The sequence below is a fragment of the Aythya fuligula genome, chromosome 2 (assembly GCF_009819795.1).
Source record: "Aythya fuligula isolate bAytFul2 chromosome 2, bAytFul2.pri, whole genome shotgun sequence".
In the NCBI taxonomy this organism is placed as follows: Eukaryota; Metazoa; Chordata; class Aves; order Anseriformes; family Anatidae; genus Aythya; species Aythya fuligula.
Genome location: NC_045560.1, coordinates 76,500,737 through 76,525,004, shown reverse-complemented (window position 1 = coordinate 76,525,004; position 24,268 = coordinate 76,500,737). Strand labels below are relative to the sequence as shown.

General features: G+C 40.0%; 1 protein-coding gene across 2 annotated transcripts in view; it reads left to right on the top strand.

Moving 5' to 3' along the window:
- The window catches only part of CDH9 (cadherin 9), a 112,161-nt gene extending 88,247 nt beyond the window's left edge, over window positions 1-23,914 (top strand). The window contains exons 7-12 of one of the 2 annotated variants that reach the window (XM_032183146.1): window positions 965-1,215; window positions 3,110-3,246; window positions 4,629-4,750; window positions 20,098-20,215; window positions 20,300-20,551; window positions 23,355-23,914. In XM_032183146.1, coding sequence (XP_032039037.1) covers window positions 965-1,215; window positions 3,110-3,246; window positions 4,629-4,750; window positions 20,098-20,215; window positions 20,300-20,551; window positions 23,355-23,836 — 1,362 coding nt within the window. In that variant the 3' untranslated portion in view covers window positions 23,837-23,914. Of the gene's footprint in view, window positions 1-961; window positions 1,216-3,109; window positions 3,247-4,628; window positions 4,751-20,097; window positions 20,216-20,299; window positions 20,552-23,354 lie in introns of both variants that reach the window. The other variant, XM_032183145.1, reaches the window with a different exon arrangement.
- Window positions 23,915-24,268: the final 354 nt, after the last annotated feature.

Sequence of the window (24,268 nt, the reverse complement as noted above, 5' to 3'; positions counted from 1 at the left end):
ATGAACTTACACCTCCAAACTGTCACTCCGTAATCTGTCTGACAGTCAGGTACATTCAGTACCTTAAATCTGTCTTGGTTTAAGTCCAACCTTAATGAAACTTAAGTTGTTACATGTTATGTCAGTGAGGTCTAAAGAGCAATGAAATGAGGAAAAATACACTCTGACAGATTTATTAGTTGCTTTTATGGTTCAGACAGTTAAACTATGAACACCATTTTCAGTTCTGTTCTTACTGAATTTAGCAGTAACAATAAATTGATATATGCAAATATAATACAGATCTATATACATGTGTATTTCTGTGTGTACGTGTGTATGTGTGCATATATCAATGTATATATATCTATACATATACACATTCATATATGGTTCTGTATAACATAAAGGTCACATAGATTGGAAATCGGACATCACAGTTTTTCTTTTCATTCTGGAATACCGAAAAGCATCTGGGTTGCTTCTGATTCAGAATACGCAAAGATAGATGGTAATGGGGGACGGGAGGAGAGATGAAAGTGGAAATAGAACTTTAAGTGGAAATAGAGCCTTTAAGTGTTAAGTAAGATAACTGTTTTTGTTCCTGCTGTTAAGTATGAGAAAAATAAGGTCATTAGCAACTCCTACGTGTGGAAGCAATCCATCCTCTTTGTTTCTTTATATATATATATATTTTTTAATTATTATTATTTTTTTTCTATATATAGAGTCCTGCTGGTTTTCTAGGAAGCTGAAGAATTGGTAGGCAAAGGAATCATAGTTGTCTTGTTGTCCTATAAAACTCACAGTTTTGCTTATACATAGTACAAAACATGTTATACTCCATCTTCTTCAAGATGCATTACAGTTTAGAGCTTTATCTCTGAAAAATTCTTACTCTTTTAATTTAGCATAATAAGGCTGACACACTTCCTGTAAATTGACACAATTTTCTTTATTATTATTATTATTTGCTCCCCAGCAGCTGGATTTTGAAAACAAAATGTTATACACCTTAAGAGTGGAAGCAACCAACACACATCTGGATCCTCATTTTCTTCAGCTGGGGCCATTCAAAGATACAGCTCTAGTCAAAATTTCTGTGGAAGACATAGATGAACCTCCAGTATTCAGCAGACCCTCATATTTAATAGAAGTAGATGAAGATGCAAAGGAAGGAAGCATTATTGGGCAGGTTGTAGCCCAAGATCCAGATATAACAAAGAATACAATAAAGTAAGCTATTAAACATTATAAAATGCTTTAAATCTGGGTTCAATCTTACACAAAGTGTGATGAGACTGCAATATAATAGGGAGGCATTTGTGTAATTAGGATTATAGGGCCCACCGAAAAATATCAGAGAAATATCTATGGGAGCTTGTGATGTCAAACAGTTAACAGTACAAGGTATGCTTTTACAGCTTATAGGTGCCATGTTAAAAGAAAGGTCAGTCATCATGTTCCAGTACTTTGTCAGAGTCCAAAATTTTCTTACCAGGCTCTTTTAATTATTCCACACCAATAACGGAGAGTGTAATATTTAATATCAGATTTATTTATTTGAAGACATTTGATGCTACACAGGATTTCTGATTTATCAGACTGCCAAAAAACATACTGAAAACATAAGTCTTGGTAATGTGTTCACTGTCACAATGCTGAGCTTCCCTGTTACTGGAAAGAAATATGTGGACTGAAGCCACCTTGAAACCAGTGCTCTTTTCAAAATTATTTTCCTAGTTCCTTCCCAGTGTTGGGCTGAGATGTATATTCCTACCACCACCCATCACCACCCTTGATGGTCTGGCTAAACTGGGGAGACATTTGCACTCTTAATGAACTCAGTGTGAGACATTTATTACTCCAGCTGATCCACTCAGTTCTTGATAGAGTCAGTTGATCCACTCAGCTGACACTGCTGACATCTAAAACAGATGCAACTCTCAAGTCCACTTTGTGTTGAGATAAAGTCAGCTTTTTTACAATGACTGTGTTCAGTCACTCTTCTCTCTGTATCAATTCCTGAGCTTCATAGGCACATTGTCTTTACACACCTCCACTGACTCTGCCTCATTGGTAGAAATTTATTTGTCTCTCACATACTTTCACCAAACTGGATTCAGAGTATTATGCTTTTATATTATGTTTCCAATGGCAAACTTATTTAAGATACTCAAAATGGTGTATTTCTACTCTTCCTGTACCCTATTAGCCCTGTAGACATAACACTCTCTGCTGTGTTTCATAGCTTACTACTTAATGTACATATTATATTAAATAAGAAATAATGTTGAGAAAGTCATAACAAATAGAGGTAACTGTTCAGTGCTGTGAAATTGTTGTAACTGTTAACCATCTGCTATTATTATCTGCAGTTACAAGCATAAGACTGAAATTTGTGTGTTCAGCATGCGTTAGGTAAACATGATTTCTGCATTTCTGAACAAGCTTGGTATTACCTGCAGCAATAGAGTTTGGAATAAGAGGTGTGAGAGAAGAAAAAATAAAAGGAAATATTTATAAATTATTTAAGTATAAAATCTTATTTTAACCTGATTGTGGTTGACCATTATTAGTCTAATTTAAAAACATCTATAGACAACTTTTTCATTGATAGGAAAGAATTGAGCAAAATAAAGTGTTACAAAATATGATTTTAAAGAAATTCAATCTTAACAAGAAAATCCAAAGATTTTTCTGATCATTCTGATCGTCCCTGTGCCATATTAAAAGTATCTTATCATAAAGTGATAATTATATCTGAAATGTGTGTCCTTTTATAGCTGAGTTCTCCAAGAGTTAATTTGCAAAATTCATATCTATGAATGTTCATTTTCAATTGTTATTTCAACATTCACATCCTAAGCTCAAACATAATTTTGAATACCAACCTAACAATTTGCCATTGCAGTAATTAGTTTGCCCTTCTTCCTGCCCACTATGCTTAAAAAACAGTTTCTCTGTAACATACTGCACTCCTCAGTGACAGGAAAGCTTAAGTTTACTTGTTAAGAAAATATTGTTGATTAACCACAGTTAGACTTAGAAAATGCTTATAGTTGGCTGTAAGCTAAACTGGAGACTGTAGCAATAGATAGAGATGCTTAGTTGTATTGTATCTTGACAGATATTCTGTGGATCGACATACTGACCTCGATAGAATATTCAACATCTATTCAGGAAATGGATCCTTATTCATCTCAAAGCCACTTGACCGTGAAGAAACTCCCTGGCACAACATCACTGTCATAGCAACCGAAATCAGTAAGTTGGAGATCATTTATCTATATAGAACATTAGAACTGATATAAGACTGGAATTTTACAGTATCTTTGATTTATATTTGTCCTTTGTCAAATATTTTCAACAGACAGGTTATCCTTAAATGCACTTTTAAAAGTACAGCTTACTACTTTAGAATTATCTTTGCTCATTTGTGAAAAGATAATTTAGAATTCTCGGACTCAACCATGAACAGTAGATATTAGAAGAATTACCTTTTTCCCTGATAATTCCCAACAAATAATTTGGTGCAGGAGCAACGTGCCAAAGACTTCACCTCAGTCATTAGAGCAAGAAAAATCCTTGGGGGGAAAAAAAAAAACATCCATGGTGGACAAATAACACACTTTAGAATGACCACTGTAATCAGGGGAAGAAAGTATGTTTTATCTCAACTTCTCTATCAGAGGAGATAGTTTGATTTGAAGATGACTACAGGAAAATTCTTTCTACTCTGGGTCTGAAGCAAACCCTGGCCCAACGTTTTTCACTGGGATTCTTTACTGTTCTCTTTGACCCTGTCAGATCTGGATGTCTTGTCTGCCGCCTTCTTCCAGTTAACTAAAAACAGGCATCAGAGAAGAAACAATGAATTTAGGAGACAATTTCTCTCCTACTCTCTTCAGTCTCCCTACAGGATTCTTCTTAGGAGCCTACATGCTTAACAGTCTGGGAGTAGGGTAATATAGAGTAGTAGGGTAATAAATCATATTCCATCAGAAAGACTGTTACCTTTTGCTCATACAGGGCTCTTTAATTGTTTGGTCAAATATGGTCTCCATTTTCAATACATGTAATGCATGAGTCATCTACAGCTATAGACTGACCTCAGAGGTAAAGTTTGAAAATACTAACTGATATTAACATCCATAGATCCAAATTTTGTCTCTTCATTTTAAGAAGGAATGACACCACCACTTTTATTTATTTATTTGTTTATTTATTTATTTATTTATTTATTTATTTATTTTAACCGCTTTACTGGTTCAAACAAGTAAATGCTCTTGACAGCTCTGCCTCAGGAAAAAGCTCTTTAAAGGAATCATTTACTCTACTATGTATGGAGTACAAGTCAAACACCAGTAATAACCTTGTGGTCTGTTTTTAGTGCAAATCAATTTAAGGAGAGTTTGTATTATCTCAAATTAATGTACTATACTAAAACAAAGTGTTTTAAATATAGATATGACTTTTAAACATACAAAATATACATCATTAGAAAGTTAAATGTAATTGTTTTAATATTATCGAGATAAAATATTTCTAATGTCTATTTGAAAAATATATGATATTTTCAGGTCTTTTCATAAAATGTGTGTTGTGGAAAACTTTGCTTTGTACTATAAATCATTTTCTTGTTTCAGATAATCCTAAACAAAGTAGCCAGATACCTGTCTTCATCCGGATTTTAGACATAAACGATCATGCACCAGAATTTGCCAAATACTATGAAACATTCGTCTGTGAAAATGCAAAAGCAGGACAGGTAAATATATATTTATGTTAACAGAGAATTTTAATCAAACTGTCCTGGAACACCACCATGAAGACTTCAGAGTTTCTTTATTTCAATAATTGCAAAACAACTCACCATCTTTATTCCCTGATTCCACAGAAAATACTAATTGATTCAGAAAAGGTTTTAGAAGATAAAAGGTGCAGAATTTTAGCCAAAAAGAATATGATAATAAATATAATCCAACATAAATTTATTTAGGGTGTGTTTTCATCTCTAATACTAGAGACCATTTAGAGAACTTTTCAGACCCCCTTATGCATAATGCGCCAAAAAACTTTATACTGTCTGATAATTCCATTTCCTTCTGGAATTTTTTTTCAAAGCCTTAGTTGATGTAGCCACACCTTCAAGTACAAAAACACAGGAAAATGTTTTATTATGTTCCAGTAAAGGACATGTAGAAGAAAAAGTTATTCACAAAAATAAAGGATAATTCATCTGTTTCCATTGTAAGTTTGGAATTGAATTGAATTTGAGCAAAAATCATGTATATCATTTTCTAAATTATCTCAGCAATCTTGTAATAATCTAAAGGGATGATGAGACTTAAGAAAAAGAAATGAAATAGTAACAGGGAACAGTTATTATTTTTTATTATTAGGAGACTGACTAGCAGAACTCACAGAAACAGGAATCTTTTATTATTGCTGCCACTAAAACCAACATATACTTATGTTAATGCCTGTCATCTTTTCAGTTTATCTGTGAAGAAGGACATGTGTTTGGCTTATTTTTAATCCTGAAAGTACTTACCAAGGAACTGGATTTAAGAGCTGATTGTATACCAAAAAATTGCTTTTCTAGCATGGGCCTAAGTTTAACTCTTCTTCATTTTTGAGAGGAGGAAAACATTTGATAGCATTACTTTCCCTAGCACACACCTGAGTCTGTTCCTGATTTATCAGAGAGGCCAGGACAGAACTCTAATCTCAGCCTAGGTCTGTCCTTGTGTTTTTAGAGCACAGTGACCACTCAAAGGCTTTATAGGGCCCAGGGATATAGATATATATCACAAAACATGCTGATGCAGAGACTTTGGTCTCTGTTCAGTGTCGCATTTAACATAGCCACAGTGGCTGCAAGAAAGTAGCATAAATGGTACCTAGCATTGGTCTGGAATCTCGGGTCTTGCAGAACTCTAGGAGGGGCAAGCATATGCAGTTTACCTGTTGCAATGCAAATGATGTTTTACCACAGGTTTAACATATGGGAAGAAAAAAAAAAATAAAAAAAAAGAGAGAGAGAGGGGACAGTGTGAATTACCAGTGTGAATTACTGGAATGTGCATTCAATGTATTAGTTTTTCCATTCATTGCACCTAATACTGTAAGTTAGGTAAGTGGGTATAAAGACAGAGGATAGTTTGAGTGTAATAGAATCGTTAATCAATAGCCTTTGAAGTAACTGACCATTATTTAATTCTTTTTCAGGAAAGTCCTACTATTTTTGATGCAAATTATGTATATGGAAAAATATCCATATCAAAGGCAGTGATGAATTAAAACAGTGGAGGGAATTATAATATCAGAAAAATGAACAAGGTGCATCTTTCAAAAACAACTGAGGCTTATGATCAGAACACAGTGTCTTAACCAATGACATAAATTGTCATATAAGAATACAGCTCAAGCCTCAGATAAGTCAAGCCATTGGTTTTGAATAGCTGGCACATGACCTAAATTCTGTGTGCAACAAAATCTCTTTGCACAAGATGAAATTGAAACTTACAATCTCTCTATAATGTCTAATAGAAAAGTGAGAGTTGTTCTTTAATTGCACAATACAAAGAAATCTTCCAGAGTTTAAAAATTAATATTTCAATGAAATTAATCATTAATTAATATTTTCATTCAATAAACACAGATTTAGTCATATTTGAACCAAGTTCAATCCAGGCATATCTCTTGTCAGTTTTCTTACCCCAAAGAGTCCGGCATACTTGATGAAATACCCTATTATGTACAAAGCTTCATTTACCTTTCTGGTGAATTCCATGCCTTTCTAAAGACATAAATGACGAATAACCATTAGGTAAGCTTTGTTTATTTTATTGTTTAGCTTTCCCTTCCATCTAGAGTATTAATACAATTACATAAATTATTTTCCTTAACTGGAAAAATCTGCATATGCTAGAAAGACATGAGGTGTAGCCATAGAGGAATGAGAAATCTAGAATGAGAGAGCCAGGAGTTGGACTCGATGATCCTTACGGGTCCCTTCCAACTTGGGATATTCTGTGATTCTATCTAGATCTTTCTTCTATTTCTTAACAATTAGATTCCTCAAGACAAGCATCTGAGTTCATATTTGGACATTTGGATGTAGCTGACAGTGTTTCAGAAAAAAAAAAAAAAAAAAGAAAAAAAAAAAGAAAAAAAAAAAAAAAGTAAATGAAACTACTTTTATTTTGGTGCCTAAAATAACAATGAATACAGAGATGCAAACTTGAACATTTTAGCTATGGATGCTAAGTTTGAGGTAGCCTAAATTGCTCATGTTTAACAGCCCCCTCTATAATACAATAAAAATATTGAAGTTTGTTGTATTCATTTAGTACTACTCCACTGTATTTAAAAGATCATCTAAAGCAGCTGTCTTATTAGAAACATTATTGCTTCTTGACACATCACAGCAGTATTTCATCTGATGTCAGTAACAGAAGAGACAGATTGAGAAGACAAATATATTTAGTTCATTTTTAAAAGATTTTTTTTTTTTAATCTAGCCCAACTATTAATTACAGTGGTCTTTAAATCCCATTTGCATCACAAAGCAAGCAGAACGATCAAATATTGCTCACTACCGTCTATTGGTATCATTCATTCTCTACATCAGCAGATATTAGAGGCTCCATTTGTTGTGTTTTCAGATAGCCTGAGGAGGGTCAGAGGAAAGAAAATCCTACAGAGTCTTTCCTCATTTCCTGACACTGTTTTGTCTCCAAACAACAAATAGAGAGAAACTTTGTCACTAGAGATGCATAAACAATTGCATCCATTAGTCTGGAACAGATTTGCTACTGAGTCCCAATGGCTGATGCACAGGGTGAAGAAGAGTATGATGCAGCTTTTCCCTTGAAAAATTTAGAAATCCCTAATCCTCTGATGGTGTGCTAGAGCCCCAGGGACTGCTGTGAGAAAGGCTCTGGTACAAGTTCTCTCATGCCCTTGTCACAGGAATTAATTGGGTCTTTTTAGCTGGATTAGAGGATGAATCCTCTCCATGGAAACCAGGAAGATTTACTTGAAAAGGAGACTGATTCAGCTGAACATTTTAGTAACAACAATTCAACATCCACCAATAATATTTAAGAAAACAACCTGGGTTGCTATTTTGCATTGATGTTATATTCTTTCCTACCATACAGGGGCTCTCAAGCATCAGAACACAGTTTGTTTTCTCTTTAGGAAAGGTGGCAGATTTTTCATTTCATTACCCTCTATGCCATCCTCCCTTTTTCAGATAGGGCAGACAGAAATCACATGTTTAATGTGGATGCTGCTGCTAATTAGTGGTCCCTAGTTTGTACATTCTACCTGACTTCTCCAGGTAAGCACTTATTGGCTTGATCTAGTGAGACCCAACAGTCTGTCTTGCTTTAAAATAAGAATTCTAGTTCAAGGGAGAATTTTCTGATTTCTGACAAGAAATCAGTCCCGCTTTAAAACTGTCAACACGTTTGTGGCCCAGAGCCAAGGCCTGAAAACCAAAATCTTACCAAAAAAAAAAAAACATTACCAAACACAAAGCTTTGTCAAGTGGCAGGTATTTTAAAAAAAATTCTGAAGGCATAAAGGATCAGGATCAAAAGTCTATTCAAGCTTACCCACATGTTCCTGAGGCTTCTCTCTGTAGCCAACACCACATGGATGCACAGGCCTGAACCCTGCCTGAACACATGAGATTGCTCAAACTGGAGCTCAATCTGGCTATTGCCATTAAAGAGAACAAAAAACATTTCTATAAATACATCAACACAAAAAGGAAGACTAAGGAGAATCTCCATCCTTTATTGGATGCGGGGGGAAACTTAGTTACAAGAGATGAGGAAAAGGCGGAGGTGCTCAATGCCTTCTTTGCCTCAGTCTTTAGCGGCAATACCGGTTGTTCTCTGGATACTCAGTACCCTGAGCTGGTGGAAGGGGATGGGGAGCAGGATGTGGCCCTCACTATCCATGAAGAACTGGTTGGTGACCTGCTACGGCACTTAGATGTGCACAAGTCGATGGGGCCGGATGGGATCCACCCAAGGGTACTGAGAGAACTGGCAGAGGAGCTGGCCAAGCCACTGTCCATCATTTATCAGCAGTCCTGGCGATCGGGGGAGGTCCCAGTTGAGTGGCGGCTAGCAAATGTGACACCCATCTACAAGAAGGGCCAGAGGGCAGACCCGGGAAACTACAGGCCTGTCAGTTTGACCTCAGTGCCAGGGAAGCTCATGGAGCAGATCCTCCTGAGAGTCATCATGCAGCACTTGCAGGGCAAGCAGGCGATCAGGCCCAGTCAGCATGGGTTTATGAAAGGCAGGTCCTGCTTGACGAACCTGATCTCCTTCTATGACAAAGTGACGCGCTGGGTGGACGAGGGAAAGGCTGTGGATGTGGTCTACCTTGACTTCAGCAAGGCTTTTGACACCGTCTCCCACAGCATTCTCCTCAAGAAACTGGCTGCTCTTGGCTTAGACTGGCGCACGCTTCGTTGGGTTAGAAACTGGCTGGATAGCCGGGCCCAAAGAGTCGTGGTGAATGGAGTCAAGTCCAGTTGGAGGCCAGTCACTAGTGGCGTCCCCCAGGGCTTGGTGCTGGGGCCGGTCCTCTTTAATATCTTCATCGATGATCTGGATGAGGGGATCGAGTGCACCCTCAGTAAGTTTGCAGATGACACCAAGTTAGGTGCGTGTGTCGATCTGCTTGAGGGTAGGAAAGTTCTGCAGCAGGATCTGGATAGGCTGCACCGATGGGCTGAGGTCAACTGCATGAAGTTCAACAAGGCCAAGTGCCGGGTCCTGCACCTGGGGCGCAATAACCCCAAGCAGAGCTACAGGCTGGGAGAGGAATGGTTGGAGAGCTGCCAGGCAGAGAAGGACCTGGGAGTGATGGTGGATAGTTGGCTGAATATGAGCCAGCAGTGTGCTCAGGTGGCCAAGAAGGCCAACAGCATCCTGGCTTGTATCAGGAACAGTGTGACCAGCAGGGCTAGGGAGGTGATCGTCCCCCTGTACTCAGCTCTGGTGAGGCCGCACCTCGAGTACTGTGCTCAGTTTTGGGCCCCTCGCTACAAGAAGGACATGGAGGTGCTTGAGCGGGTCCAGAGAAGGGTGACAAAGCTGGTGAGGGGCCTGGAGAACAAGTCCTACGAGGAGCGGCTGAGGGAGCTGGGCTTGTTCAGCCTGGAGAAAAGGAGGCTCCGGGGCGACCTTATCGCTCTCTATAGGTACCTCAAGGGAGGCTGTAGCGAGGTGGGGGTTGGTCTGTTCTCCCACGTGCCTGGTGACAGGACGAGGGGGAATGGGCTTAAGTTGAGCCAGGGGAGTTTTAGGTTAGATGTTAGGAAGAACTTCTTTACTGAAAGGGTTGTGAGGCATTGGAACAGGCTGCCCAGGGAAGTGGTGGAGTCACCATCCCTGGAAGTCTTCAAAAGACGTTTAGATGTTGAGCTTAGGGATATGGTTTAGTGCAGACTGCTAGCGTTAGGTCAGAGGTTGGACTCGATGATCTTGAGGTCTCTTCCAACCTAGAAATTCTGTGATTCTGTGATTCTGTGATTCTGTGAAAGATGGGCATCCATTTACAACTGCACTGATTTTGAAACACTTCCTTTGGGGATACTTGAACAGTACAATTATTACTTCACTCCTAGAGAAAAGTAGCTGCTTCCAAATCTTCTACAAAATCTTTATCCCACCCACTCACCACTGTGTTGTGCTAGTAATGTATTCAAAATTAGTTTGATTGAGCGTACTAGATTGCACTGGCAGGAAAAGGGGCAAGAGAAGGAAAGGACAAGAGAAACACCGAGTTGTTCAACCCTCATTTCCCCGCAGTGTGAACTATTACTTTCTGATTACTATCAAAATCAGTGTCTTTTACCATATGCTTTTTTCACAGTTTATTGAAGATAATGTGGTCAGATCGAACATAGAGAAATATTTGTTGCACAAAAGAATTTTAATACATTTCAAGAAATGACAAAGACAGTGCTCCAAGATCCAGGATTTGTTCTGTTCTCTCCTAAACCACTTCACAAAAAAAAAAAAAAAAATAAAAAAATAAAAAAAATGTCTCAAACATTCTTGCTTCAAGTGTCTAGTGATATTATCAAGTCATATTTTAGAAGCAGCTGTAAGTAGAAAAATGGCATTTGAAATGGCACTTGAAGAATTTCTCTGTATTGTTCAATATGTAGTTTTAACTAAGAACATATGTAATGAGCAAAATGCCCAAACATTCAAGGCCTGTTCCTCTGCAGGTCTGTAATCCCATACAAAAAAAAAAAAAAAAAAATATCTGCAGCCACTACTGTGAAGTCTCTCTCTCACTGTCAGTCTCCAGTGGTCTTGCTTCTCTGACACTGGAGGTATGAATTCCATGCTATTTGAAAATTGGATTGTTTTAAACTTCAGAAAAGGCACTTTCTAAAAGGAGAGCATATTTAAAATCCTCTGAAAGGATATTGATTTTCACTGTTTTATTTAAACTAAATTTTAGAAGAAGGAATTTTGAAAAAAAAAAAAAAGTTTAAAAATAAAACAACTATCACCAATATGTTGCTGTTTTGAAAAGAAGTAGCAGATTATATTGTAGACATTCAAATTGTTTCAAATATTCTTATACAGGTAGAAATTTTTAACCTGAAAGTATTTTCCTGTCCACCTCACCTAGTTCAACATTCTTCAATGAACCTTTTAATAATGTCTGAAGACTGATGATGCATTGTTAAAAGGTGCACCCTGGAGCCAAGATGTGACTGCGTTTCATATGGATGACATGCCAAGCCAGCAAACGCTGAGAACCTCACCTAAAAGGTGACTAGCTGGTGCTCTATATCATTAGAGATGCACTGCTAGCTTAACGTTTGCTTTAATGGTTCCTGTATTCCTTTTAGAGACAGTCCCAAGGCTGAGTCCATGACCCAGAACTCCTACTTGTGCAGCTCTCTGTGTCCAAAAATGCAGCATCAGGAACATCTGAACTCTTACAGAATGCCCCCACCTAGGTTTTACCCACTGTGTTTTTAAAAAACACGAAGAAAGATAGAGTAAGCTATTTCTATGGATGTAGCAACTATATTATATAGTGTTATAAGGGAGTCTATTTATTTCTGAACTTTTTTTTTTTTTTTTTTTTTTTTTTTTTTTTTTTTTCCCAGAGAATAATATGATTAGAGATAAAATAGCCTGAACATAAACTGCAATAACAGTTTTGACTGTTGTGTAAGTCATGGCCTTAGAAACACAGTATATATATATATATATGTATATATATATATATATATATACACACAATATATACTATATATATATATATATATAACACAGTTATAAATGCAGTAGTGTAACCAAACTATTGCCACATTTGAAAAAAAACATTTTTAATGGGAGATAGACCCATATCCTCTAAAAATCTCTGGCCTCATCATGAAAGAAATTCCCAAAAATTTCTTCCAGTTGGAATACCTCACAACTCATTATACATGTATGTTGCTGAGCTACCAAAACCACTTTGTTCAGAGAATACTTTGTGTCAATAACTAAGTTTAAAATTTCAGTACACTCAAAGACAAGTGACCACTAACAAATTTACCCACAAGGATTCATTGAGTATAAGACTGCTTCTTTAAGTGCATAAAAGTGCACATGCACACACAGCCTCTAAATAATAGCAGTAATGTTATATTTTCTGAATTGTAATCATTCTCAAGGGAAACTATGTAAGAAAAAAGGAAATGGGAATGCATTTTATCCCCTAAGCCTGATGTGCTTAACTTATATTTGAATTAAAGTGATTTTCTTGAAATAACACGTCCCTCATAAACCTTACTATGTCAGAGATCTTTCTCTGAACTCTTGGAGAAGAGTAGTCATAGCTCAATGTCCATAAATGCTTAAAATGGAAGAAGAATACATTTCCAATATGAAATTGCAAAATGCACACAAAAGAGTACTTTTTTCCCCCCCAAAAAAATTGTTTTAATGCAAAATAGTGATAGTCATATCTCATTCATTTCTGCAGTGATTATCATTAACATCAATTAACATCAATCTCTTTTATTGTATAGCTGGAAAAAAAAAAAAAAAAAAAAAAAAAAAAAAAGCAAAAACTTAATTAGATAACAGTTTCTAATATCCTTTCACCTAGTTCATCATTTGGAAAAAATCACAAATTCACCTGCAATCATCCTCTATGCCTGGCACAATTGTCCTCCTCCATGTAATTTGCCACATGAAGGGAATCAAATCCAGATCCTACAAACATTGCACTGATTACAGCTCAAAAGCCCCAAGATACTCAACTGCAATTTCTGTTGCTGTAATATCAGGATATTTTCTCTTGAGTTTTTCAGCAAGTATCACAGAATCACAGAATTGTCTAGGTTGGAAGAGACCTCAGGACCATCGAGTCCAACCTCTGAGCCTAACACTAAACAAGTCCTCCACTAAACCATGTCACTAAGTTCAACATCTAAACGTCTTTTAAAGACTTCCAGGGATGGTGACTCCACCACTTCCCTGGGCAGCCTGTTCCAATGCCTCATAACCTTCTCAGTAAAGAAGTTCTTCCTAATGTCCAACCTAAACCTCCCATGGCTCAATTTAAGTCCATTTCCCCCCCATCCTGTCACCAGGCATGTGGGAGAATAGACAACCCCCACCTCACTACAGCTTCCTTTAATGTACTTATAAAGAGTGATAAGGTCGCCCCTGAGCCTCCTCTTCTCCAGGCTGAACAATCCCAGCTCCCTCAGCCGCTCCTCATAAGACTTGTTCTCCAGACCCCTCACCAGCTTCATCGCCCTTCTCTGGACTCGCTCAAGCACCTCCATGTCCTTCTTGTAGCGAGGGGCCCAAAACTGAGCACAGTACTCAAGGTGCAGCCTCACCAGAGCTGAGTACAGGGGGACAATCATTTCCCTGGACCTGCTGGCCACACTGTTCCTGATACAAGCCAGGATGCTGTTGGCCTTCTTGGCCACCTGAGCACACTGCTGGCTCATATTCAGCCAACTATCCACCATCACTCCCAGGTCCTTCTCTGCCTGGCAGCTCTCCAACCATTCCTCTCCCAGCCTGTAGCTCTGCTTGGGGTTATTGCGCCCCAGGTGCAGGACCCGGCACTTGGCCTTGTTGAACTTCATGCAGTTGACCTCAGCCCATCGGTGCAGCCTATCCAGATCCTGCTGCAGAGCCTTCCTACCCTCAAGCAGATCGACACACGCACCTAACTTGGTGTCATCTGCAAACTTACTGAGGGTGCACTCGATCCCCTCATCCAGATCATCGATGAAGATATTAAAGAGGACCAGCCCCAGCACCGAGCCCTGGGGGACGCTACTAGTGACCGGCCTCCAACTGGATTTGGCTCCATTCACCACGACTCTTTGGGCCTGGCTATCCAGCCAGTTTTTAACCCAACAAAGCATAGGCCAGTCCAAGCCAAGAGCAGCCAGTTTCTTGAGGAGAATGCTGTGGGAAACGGTGTCAAAAGCCTTACTGAAGTCAAGGTAGACCATATCCACAGCTTTTCCCTCATCCACCAAGCGTGTCACTTTGTCATAGAAGGAGATCAGATTTGTCAAGCAGGATCTGCCTTCCATAAACCCATGCTGACTGGGCTGATTGCCTGGTGCCCTGTAAATGCCGCATGATGACACTCAAGATAATCTACTCCACGAGCTTCCCTGGCACTGAGGTCAAACTGACAGGACTATAGTTCCCCGGGTCTACCCCCTGGCCCTTCTTTCAGGTGGGTGACATTTGCTAGCCGCAAGTGACTGGACCTTCCCCGAAAGCCAGGACTTTTGACAAATGATGGACAGTGGCTTGGCCAGCTCCTCCACCAGTTTCTCTCAGTATCCTCCAGTGGATCCCACATGGCCCCATGACTTGTGTTCATCCAAGTGCCGTAGCAGGTTGCCAACTGTTTCCTTGTGGATAGTGAGGGCCACATTCTGCTCCCCATCCCATTCCACCAGCTCAGGGTACTGGGTATCTAGACAGTAACTGGTTTTGCTGCTAAAGACTGAGGCAAAGAAGCATTAAAACACCTCTGCCTTTTCCTCATCTTTTGTAACCAAGTTCCCTCCCTGCATCCAGAAAAGGATGGAGATTCTCCTTAGTCCTCCATTTTGCATTGACGTATTTGTAAAAAGATTCTTTGTTGTCTTTAACAGCAGTAGCCAGATAGAGTTCCAGATGAGCTTTGGCCTTTCTAATTTTGTCTGTGCAGTGCCTCGCAACAACCTTATAGTCCTCCCTAGTGGCCCGCCCTTTTTCCAAAGATTATAAACCCTCTTTTTCTCCTAAGCTCAAGCCACAATTCTCTGTTCAGCCAGGCTGGTCTTCTTCCCCGCCAGCTTGTCTTTGGGCACGTGGGGACAGACCGCTCCTGTGCCATTAAGATTTCCTTCTTGAAGAGCGCCCAGCCTTCCTGGACCCCTCTGCCCTTCAGAACCACCTCCCAAGGGACTCTGCCAACCACTGTCCTGAACAGTTCAAAGTCAGCCCTCCGGAAGTCCAATACAGCGGTTTTACTGGTCCCCTTCCTGGCATCTCCAAGAATGGAGAACTCCACCATTTCGTGGTCACTCTGCCCAAGACAGTTTCCAACCACCACATCTCCCACCAGTCCTTCTCTGTTTGTGAAGAGAAGGTCTAGCGGGGCACCTCCCTTGTAAGCTCACTAACCAGCTGTGTCAGGAAGCTATCTTCTATGCCCTCCTAGACTGCTTTCTCTGGGCTGTGTTGTGCTTCCAGGATATATCTGGGAAGTTGAAGTCCCCCATGAGAACAAGCACTGACGATTTCCAACTTTTATCAGCTGCCTGTAGAACTCCTCATCCGTCTCCTCATCCTGGTTTTGTGTTCTGTAACAGACCCCCACCAGGATGCTTGCCTTGTTGGCCTTCCCGCTGATCCTAACCCATAGGGACTCAACCTTATCATTCCCAGCCTCAAGTTCCACGACATCAAAATTTTCTCTGATATAGAGAGCCACACCACCACCCCTTTGGTGCTACTTGTCCCTTCTGAAGAGCCTATAGCCAGGCATTGCAGCACTCCAGTCATGAGACTGGTCCCACCACGTCTCTGTGATGGCAACCAAGTCATAGCCTGCCTGCTGCACGATGGCTTCCAGCTCCTCCTGTTTGTTACCCATGCTGCGTGCATTAGTGTAGATACACTTCAGCTGGGCCATTGCCTTCTCTCCCAGCCTTGCCATTACTACCCCTGGCACAGCTCTAACAAGCCTTTTTTCAGCCCCATCCCCCTTCTTACGTAGTTTAAGGCCCTCTCAATGAGCCCCGCCAGCTCCTGGCCCAGGATCTGTTTTCTCCTTAGAGATAGGGACCCGTCTGCGGCCAGTAGGCCGGGTGCCGAGTAAAGCGCCCCATGGTCAAAAAACCCAAAATTTCAGTGTTGGCACCAGCCTCTGAGCCACATGTTTACCAGGTGGGCTTTCCGTGTCCTCTCTGTACCCCTCCCTGCCACTGTAGGGATAGACGAAAACACCACCTGTACTCCCGCTCCATCCACTAACCGTCCCAGTCCCCTGAAGTCCTGTTTGATGGTCTTCAGGCTTCTCTCTTCAATGTCATCACTGCCCGCCTGGACTATCAAAAGAGGATAATAGTCAGAGGCGTGAGCCAGATTGGGAAGGTTTCTGGCAATGTCCCTGACCCTGGCCCTAGGGAGGCAGCAGACTTCCCTATGGGTAGGGTCAGGCTGACAAATAGGGCCCTCTGTTCCCCTACATAACAATCACCCTTCTTTCTGTCTTGGTGGAGGCAGTCCTGAGGTGTGGAGTCGATTTCCTCGCCCTAGGCATCCTCCTGGGTAGACTTTCTACCTCTTCCTCAGCTACTGATCTCTCAAGCTCCAGGGCCTCAAACCTGTTATGTAAGGGGCACGTGGGAAGGTGGGGCTGGTAGGGGGGGGCATCGCCTTCGAGGTCGAACACGGACCTGTTTCCATTCCTCCTCAACTCCTAGGTCCCCTCCCTCTGCTGGACAGCAACAGGGCAGGGGGTCCACACCCCATTTGGGGTGTCCTCACCCCGGTACCTGTCCTTCAGGACCACGCAGGGAGTTGCTCCACAAGTCTGTCTCCACTCACACTGCCTGATATCCCTCAAACATTTCGACTCTTCCTTGAGTTCTGCCACGAGGTGGACCAGGTCATCCACCTGCTCGCACCGCACGCACACAGTCTCTCTGCCCCCCGCAGGTGGTAGCAACAGGCTCAGGCACTCCCTGCATCCAGAGACCGGAACCTGCCGCATTTTTGAGCAGGCAGGCACTCAGTCTGTGTGTGTACAGACTTCCTAGAGAGCACCCTGTGCCTGGTGTACACCAATTGCAGCTGAGCTAGCGGTAGACCGCCGTTAGAGGAGATGTTCCCATGGGTGGGGGGAATGCTCTGCCCTTCCTGCTCGCCCCTGCCTGTGCGAACTGCCGCACCACCCCCTACTGACACGCCACGGCCCTGTTTGCCCGCCCTGTTCGCCGCGCTCCTGGTCGCTCAGGCTCCTTAGGGGACAATTTCTGAACGGCCAGGGAGAGGGCGCTGCTGGTTCTGCCTACACCTCTTTCGCCTCCCTCCGAGGGGCTGCCGTTCCTGCGGCTCCCTCAAGTAGCTCAAATGCCGGAAAAAATATCCCTGCCTGTCTGATCTCCCGCTCCACTGCAGACACGTTTGCCTGGAGACGATCGCCTTGGCAAGTGGCTCCAAGTGGCTGTGCAAGATAATTGACAAATATAGCCATATATTCTAATTCTCACTCTACTCTCTGGCACTTTACTTCTGCCTTTTAAAACTTGCAAAAAATGTGAGAGAAAAAATTCTCTATTCAATTCGGTATTTTACTTCTGTCAAAGGATGTTTTGTTGTGCTAATGCTACATTTTACACTAAAGCAAACCATAACTAAAATTAAGTACCATCTTGTCTTACAACTGTATGTCACTCTCAGAGTAGATTGTGACAAAGAGAAGAAAAACAGGATTTTGAAAGTTAAAAAAATCAGAGAATTCCATAACTGGGATTTGGCTAATCTTAAGAAACAGTGAAAAATTAAAAACAAAACAAAAAAAAATAAAGTGAAGTGTAATGGTCTTCAAATATTTTAAAAGTGAAGAGACCTGAATATGTAATAATTATTTTAATCATGCATAGAGAAACTGCATAATTCTGCCTTCAGCATAGGCTCTTCTTATACAAGGCTGATGTTTGCAAATTCCCTTTCCAGTTCTTTTCTGATGATAGGATATTCAGGAATATACCATAAAACTAAATAATACCCTCTCCCCTCCCTCCCTCACCCACACAAATAATCAAGTGAACAAACCAACCAACCAACCAAAAAAAAATCACAAAGCAAACAAACAAACAAACAAAAAACACCCATTGTGGTTGTTTAGAACAACCTTGAAAGAGAATGAGCCAAACAGGTCTTCTCAACTATTGCTGATTTTAAATAACAGCTTAACGCTATTACATGTAAAAAAAAAGTACCCCAAGGTTATCTAGAAAAATAGGATAAATAATCATTGCATGGTACAACACTACAGCAGCAGATTTCTGGTTTCTGAATGTCACATTAGTATTTTTAGTAGCCCTATAATTATTTGTCTAATAGTGTTCCATCCTGAGAGATGTTAAATACTCCCCAAAATTTCATTGTATCCTTAAGTCTCACTCAAGCTGATGTTCAGAGCTGTACATGAGAAAAGCTATTCCTTGCTTGATTGCCACAAGACTTAAAAATTGTATCAGTGTTATTTGTCAATTACTGTATTTCTTGAAGAGCTCATGCTGTATTCTTCCTAGAAATATCAGGAAACAAGCCATGAAGTAAGTCTTTGATAACAAGTGGCTTTGATGTCTGTGGGATTTTAGGACACTCTACACACTGGAAATACTTGAAAACCTTGAGGCTGCTCCCTCACAGTTTTAAAAGAAACAAGTCTGACTGCTAAGCTCCTTCTGTCTCTAAATTTAGGTCCTGTAGAAACTCAGCCATACTGAGTTGCAACATAGATGAAGCATATTCTCATTCTCACACCACCAAGCTTTGTCATCTTCTGATGACATCTTCTGAAATGAAACATATCCTCAAAAGCCAAGGTGGAGGTCACTCACCAATGCCATACCCACTGGGGAGTACCAGGGTACAGCAGCCACTCTTATGGCTCACTGGATTACTACTGCTCACACTAGCCCCACATGGTTCTAATGCTGCAAGTTATTTCAAAACCAGTCACTTTCCCAGGTAGCTTTTCCTTCTCTACTTCTGCAGCTGTGTTCCCTAGCCTCCAGCAGCAGCAGCAGCTAGATAGGTAAAAAAAAAAAAAAAAAAAAAAAAAGAAAAAAAACAAAGTAAAATTGCTAGTGTATATACACATATACATGCATATGTACATACGTATACATAATTTTATACAACAGAAAAGCATATGCTATCAGAAATAACAGCTGAGGACCTATTTTTCAGTCCTTTTTACTCTGATCCTGTGCTTAGGCTATTTCCACTCTCTCCCAACAGGGCTTGAGTGCTCTTGTTTACAGCTGTAAAGCTCCACAGACAGAGGTTTCAATTTAGGAGGGAGTAAAACATCTCTCTTTATTACATCAGGAGAACTGAGCATCCTGCCAGTGCAGTACTCCAATTTATCGCCAGGAGCAGATGAGGTGGACTGGGAATTAGACCCACTTAACAACTGGTTTACGCACTACTCTGTGTCATTGCTATATGAGGCCACAGGAGGTTTATGGCTTATTCTGAAGGGCAATTGTTTCTGTACCACTGCAAGGTACTGAGTACAAATCAAAGCAGACGGCTGTCTTGCAGTGACGACTGTCCCTTTTTTCATTTTCTGTTATGTGTTTAAACAACAAAACTACAATTTGTTTACTGGAACATCTCCTGTGTTTATGTGGGGAACGTTTGGCTTAGGACATCACTTTTTGTCTTCTTATAGAGATTTGTCAGATTTTCACTGGACGTGTAAAGCAGAGAGTTTATGTAAAACAAGCAAGATCTCCAAAACAAGCCAACAAACAACAAAAAAACATACAATGAAATGCTGTTTTCTTTATAGCTGATACAGACTGTAAGTGCAGTTGACAAAGATGAGCCTCCTCAAGGACACAAATTTTTTTTCGAGGTGGTGCCAGAATTCGCTGTTCATCCAAACTTCTCCATTGTAGACAACAAAGGTAACTGTTAACCAGTGCCAGTCCCCCACCCCAATACCACATAAAGATTCATCCTGTAACATTTATTCTGCATTTCCATTCTAGATAACACAGCAGGAATTATGACTAGAAGAAATGGATATAGCCGTAGTAAGACAAGTACCTATCTCTTGCCAGTCATAATATTTGACAATGACTACCCAATCCAGAGCAGCACTGGCACGCTGACCATACGTGTATGTGCCTGTGACAGTCGAGGAAACATGCAGTCCTGTAATGCAGAGGCCCTGCTCCTCCCTGCTGGCCTCAGCACAGGGGCACTGGTTGCCATTCTCCTCTGCATCATCATCCTGCTGGGTATGTAACTGTCATGAGCTGTTTGACTGATGAGGCAAAGGGGTTGTTGATTCTAGACCTCTGGCATTCTTCACCTCTTATTCACATGACCCTGTATATTTCATACCTAATACAATATTTTTTTTTCTTTTGTAAGAACAGTTTTCTAAGATGGGTGAGGAGGTGGGAGAGTGGAAAGAGATTACTGTGGGCTGTTGTCATCATTTCTATTCATAAGAATGTGCAAAAAAAAGGGGGGGGGGGGGGGGGGAGGAGGCTATCAGTGTTATTTAGGTGAAATGGTGAAATAAACTTGAAAATTTAGGTTTAATTTTAGATACTAATGTTTTACATTATAAACACATCTTCATTTAAACCCAGGACTTTTAAAGTCATATTCCTGAAACTGAGTGATATTTTTCTCCATGATTTAAAAAACAAACAAACAAACAAACAAACAAAAACTATTATATCATGAATGATTAGTAATTTTTATACTCAAAAGAATAGAAGAGAACCATTCAATTGCTTGCAAGTGGTAGTGAGTACAGATGATTAAATAAAGTTCAAGCACATAAGTTAGATGGGTGGTTGCAGAGCTGAAACATTAGAAAATGAGGGGATATATGAAGAACTAGAATAAATGCTAGCTCATAACCATAAAATCTGCAACTTGTATGTTTTGCTTACCAGAGAAGTTCCTCCTTAAAAGGGCTATCTTCTCCACTTTCCAGTCAAACTGTGATAAACCTCTTTCTCTTCCCACCCCTCTTGGCCAACACAGCTCGCTAAGGGGAAAGTGACACTTGTACAGCTGTCAGTTTATATAACTCTAAGGAACATATATTTCTATCAGATAGATTGCTAACAAGATCAACTGGATTTAGGCTACCTCCAGCAAATATTCAGAGAGCCACAGGGGCTGTGGCTATATGGAAGGGAGAATACCTGACAAGCTGATTGTCCATACTGCTGAGGTTCGAGCACCACGGCTGTCCTGGTTTCAGCCTAAGCCAGCTTTGGTTCCCCAGGACATTGCCCAAGCATAGTATGAACAGGACAACTTGCAGGCCACCACTCCCAGGAGGCAGTATGATTCAAGCTCTGCCAGATCTGGCTGTCCACTTTGCACAGTTCTTGTCAGTGGGCTCTGAATCTTCAAAGCCTCTTCCCATGCCAAAACACAGAGTATGAAATATGTACCATGAAACACATACTCTTGCTCTCTCACTATGAAAACATCAGTCTGATGCGCTGCAGTGCTTTAGTAAAGTAACATTCAACTAAAAACAAACAAAAAAGATCGTAATTTTTCTTAGGGACCATACGAATACCACATGAGACTCAGAATAGCCTCATGGAGCAGTGCTGTGCAGAACAAGTATGAATACTTTGTGTCTTTGGCCCATACTTTGGCCCCAGGGTCAAAGACCTGCTCTACTTAAACATATAGCTGAAGCCAGAGTAACATAAGGTGAAATGTGGCTAAACAAAATTTTTAGTTTAAAATTTGTGTGGTTCTTGGTGTTTTCTTTAATTGCTGTTCAGCAAGATATATTCTAGGAGAGTATACCAGCGTCACCATGTCCAGAACAGGAGAGAGACATTAAGTACCCAGCTTTGAAAGACATTTCTTCATAATAACATTTTAGTGATCTGCCCTCACAGCTGCCCTTCTCTTTTGTATGAAGTTACTAAATTTACAAGTGGACTATTACTTGTCTAGCACTAGAAAAACTTGAAAAGAATTGCTCTTGTACACATACAAAATCACAAACAGAAGAGCCTTTACCTTCACAGCATTGTACCAGGACACGTAGAAGATCTTTGTTCCCCTCTCTACCCTCACTATGTCCATTCTTTTTATTCACCGGAACTCAAATCATTTAGAATAAAAAACTTTGCTCCTAAGGCTCAACACAAGTGCTCAACACTGCTCTAATGCCTTTAAGTGTGGCTTGGCATCCAGTGTTATGCCTCATTGACAGACGATCTTATTGGCCTCTCCTATTTACTCCAGATACTGGAGCAAGGGTCAAATTTTTAAATGCATTTAAGCATTGAATTTCTACTGAAATCAATAGCATTTAAGAAGCAGAATGTATTTGCAAAGCTTAACTTTAGTTTTTCATCTCCTTCTCTAAAGGTCCAGCTTAGTGTCAATCCTTACCTCTCCAAAAGGAAGAGTTATTCAACTATCATTTCTTAAACTGGGGGGATCATGCTTTTAAGAAGAAACAGTTAGTAACAGAGACTGGATTTCAATTCCTGCAGTCACTGAAGCCAAAAACGGTTTTGTCAATAATATTGATAGCTGAAGGTTTTCAGGTTCTTATTTTCAGAAGAACCTGTAGATTCCATTTTCAATAGTGAATTAGACACTTAGGAATACCTAAATCACCAGCTTTCAAGAGGGTGAATTACTTTTGCTTAGGAGACTCAGCCACTTTTGATAAAATTACCCTTAGTGACTGCCAGGAAGGCAATGCTTCACAAAAGTAAAATTGAAGTCAGGATGTAGGATGACATATTTTAAGACATTCTCTGCTTCTCAATTTCAGCGTAGTAATAACATTTATATCTTTATCAAACATAGAATATTTTAGTCATTACTTCTGTAAGTTTAAAAGCAAATATTTTTGGCTGCTATAAAATATTAATATTTTTTCTTATTAATTTCAACTTAGAGATAGATGTCTTTTGTACCTATTTACTAAAAATACCAGTCTTGAAGCATTCTAAGAACAACAGACAATGCAAAATATAGCTCATTTATTTCATTTCTAACTCTGCATTTCTTCTATCCTCCTTTGTTTCTTTTCAGTGTTAGTTGTCTTGTTTGCAGCCCTCAAGAGACAGAGGAAGAAAGAACCTTTGATCATCTCAAAGGATGATGTTCGGGACAACATTGTGACCTACAATGATGAAGGGGGTGGGGAAGAAGACACCCAAGCTTTTGACATTGGCACACTCAGAAATCCAGAAGCAAGGGAGGAAAGTAAGATGAGAAGAGATGTCATCCCAGAAACTATATTTCAGATAAGACGGACTACGCCTCTTTGGGAAAACATTGATGTGCAAGATTTTATTCATCGAAGGTTAAAGGAAAATGATTCAGATCCAGCTGCTCCTCCTTATGATTCACTAGCAACATACGCTTATGAAGGAAATGATTCTATAGCAAATTCACTCAGCAGCCTGGAATCACTTACCACAGATGGCAACCAAGACTATGATTACCTCAGTGACTGGGGACCTCGGTTTAAAAAACTAGCAGACATGTATGGTGGAGAGGACAGTGACTGAGACTGAGAAAGTAATCTGTGACCTAAGTGTTAGTGAAATTCATGTCTATGTTACTAGATAAAGTGGCCTACTCTCTCTTACTTGGGATTTTTTTTTTTTTTTTTTTTTTTTTTTTTTTTTACAAAAAATAGGTGTTGTCTTTGTAAGGGTTTGCTTAATTAGTAAGTCAACATACATGAATGTGAGTGATTTAGATTTTTTAAAAAAATCTATAATTCACCCTTTCTGTCTAGAAACCTCTGAGGAAAGGTTTTCATTTACAATGAAAACACAATAAAAGGCTTTTTGTGCCTTTAATAATAAGATAGATATTTTTTTTTTAATTATTATTTTAAGTGCTTTGCTTTACCTTTCTGACTATCTGGGACATTGTGCACCCACATTGTAATATAATCTCAAAATTATACTTCAGAAAAGATTAATATTACTGCC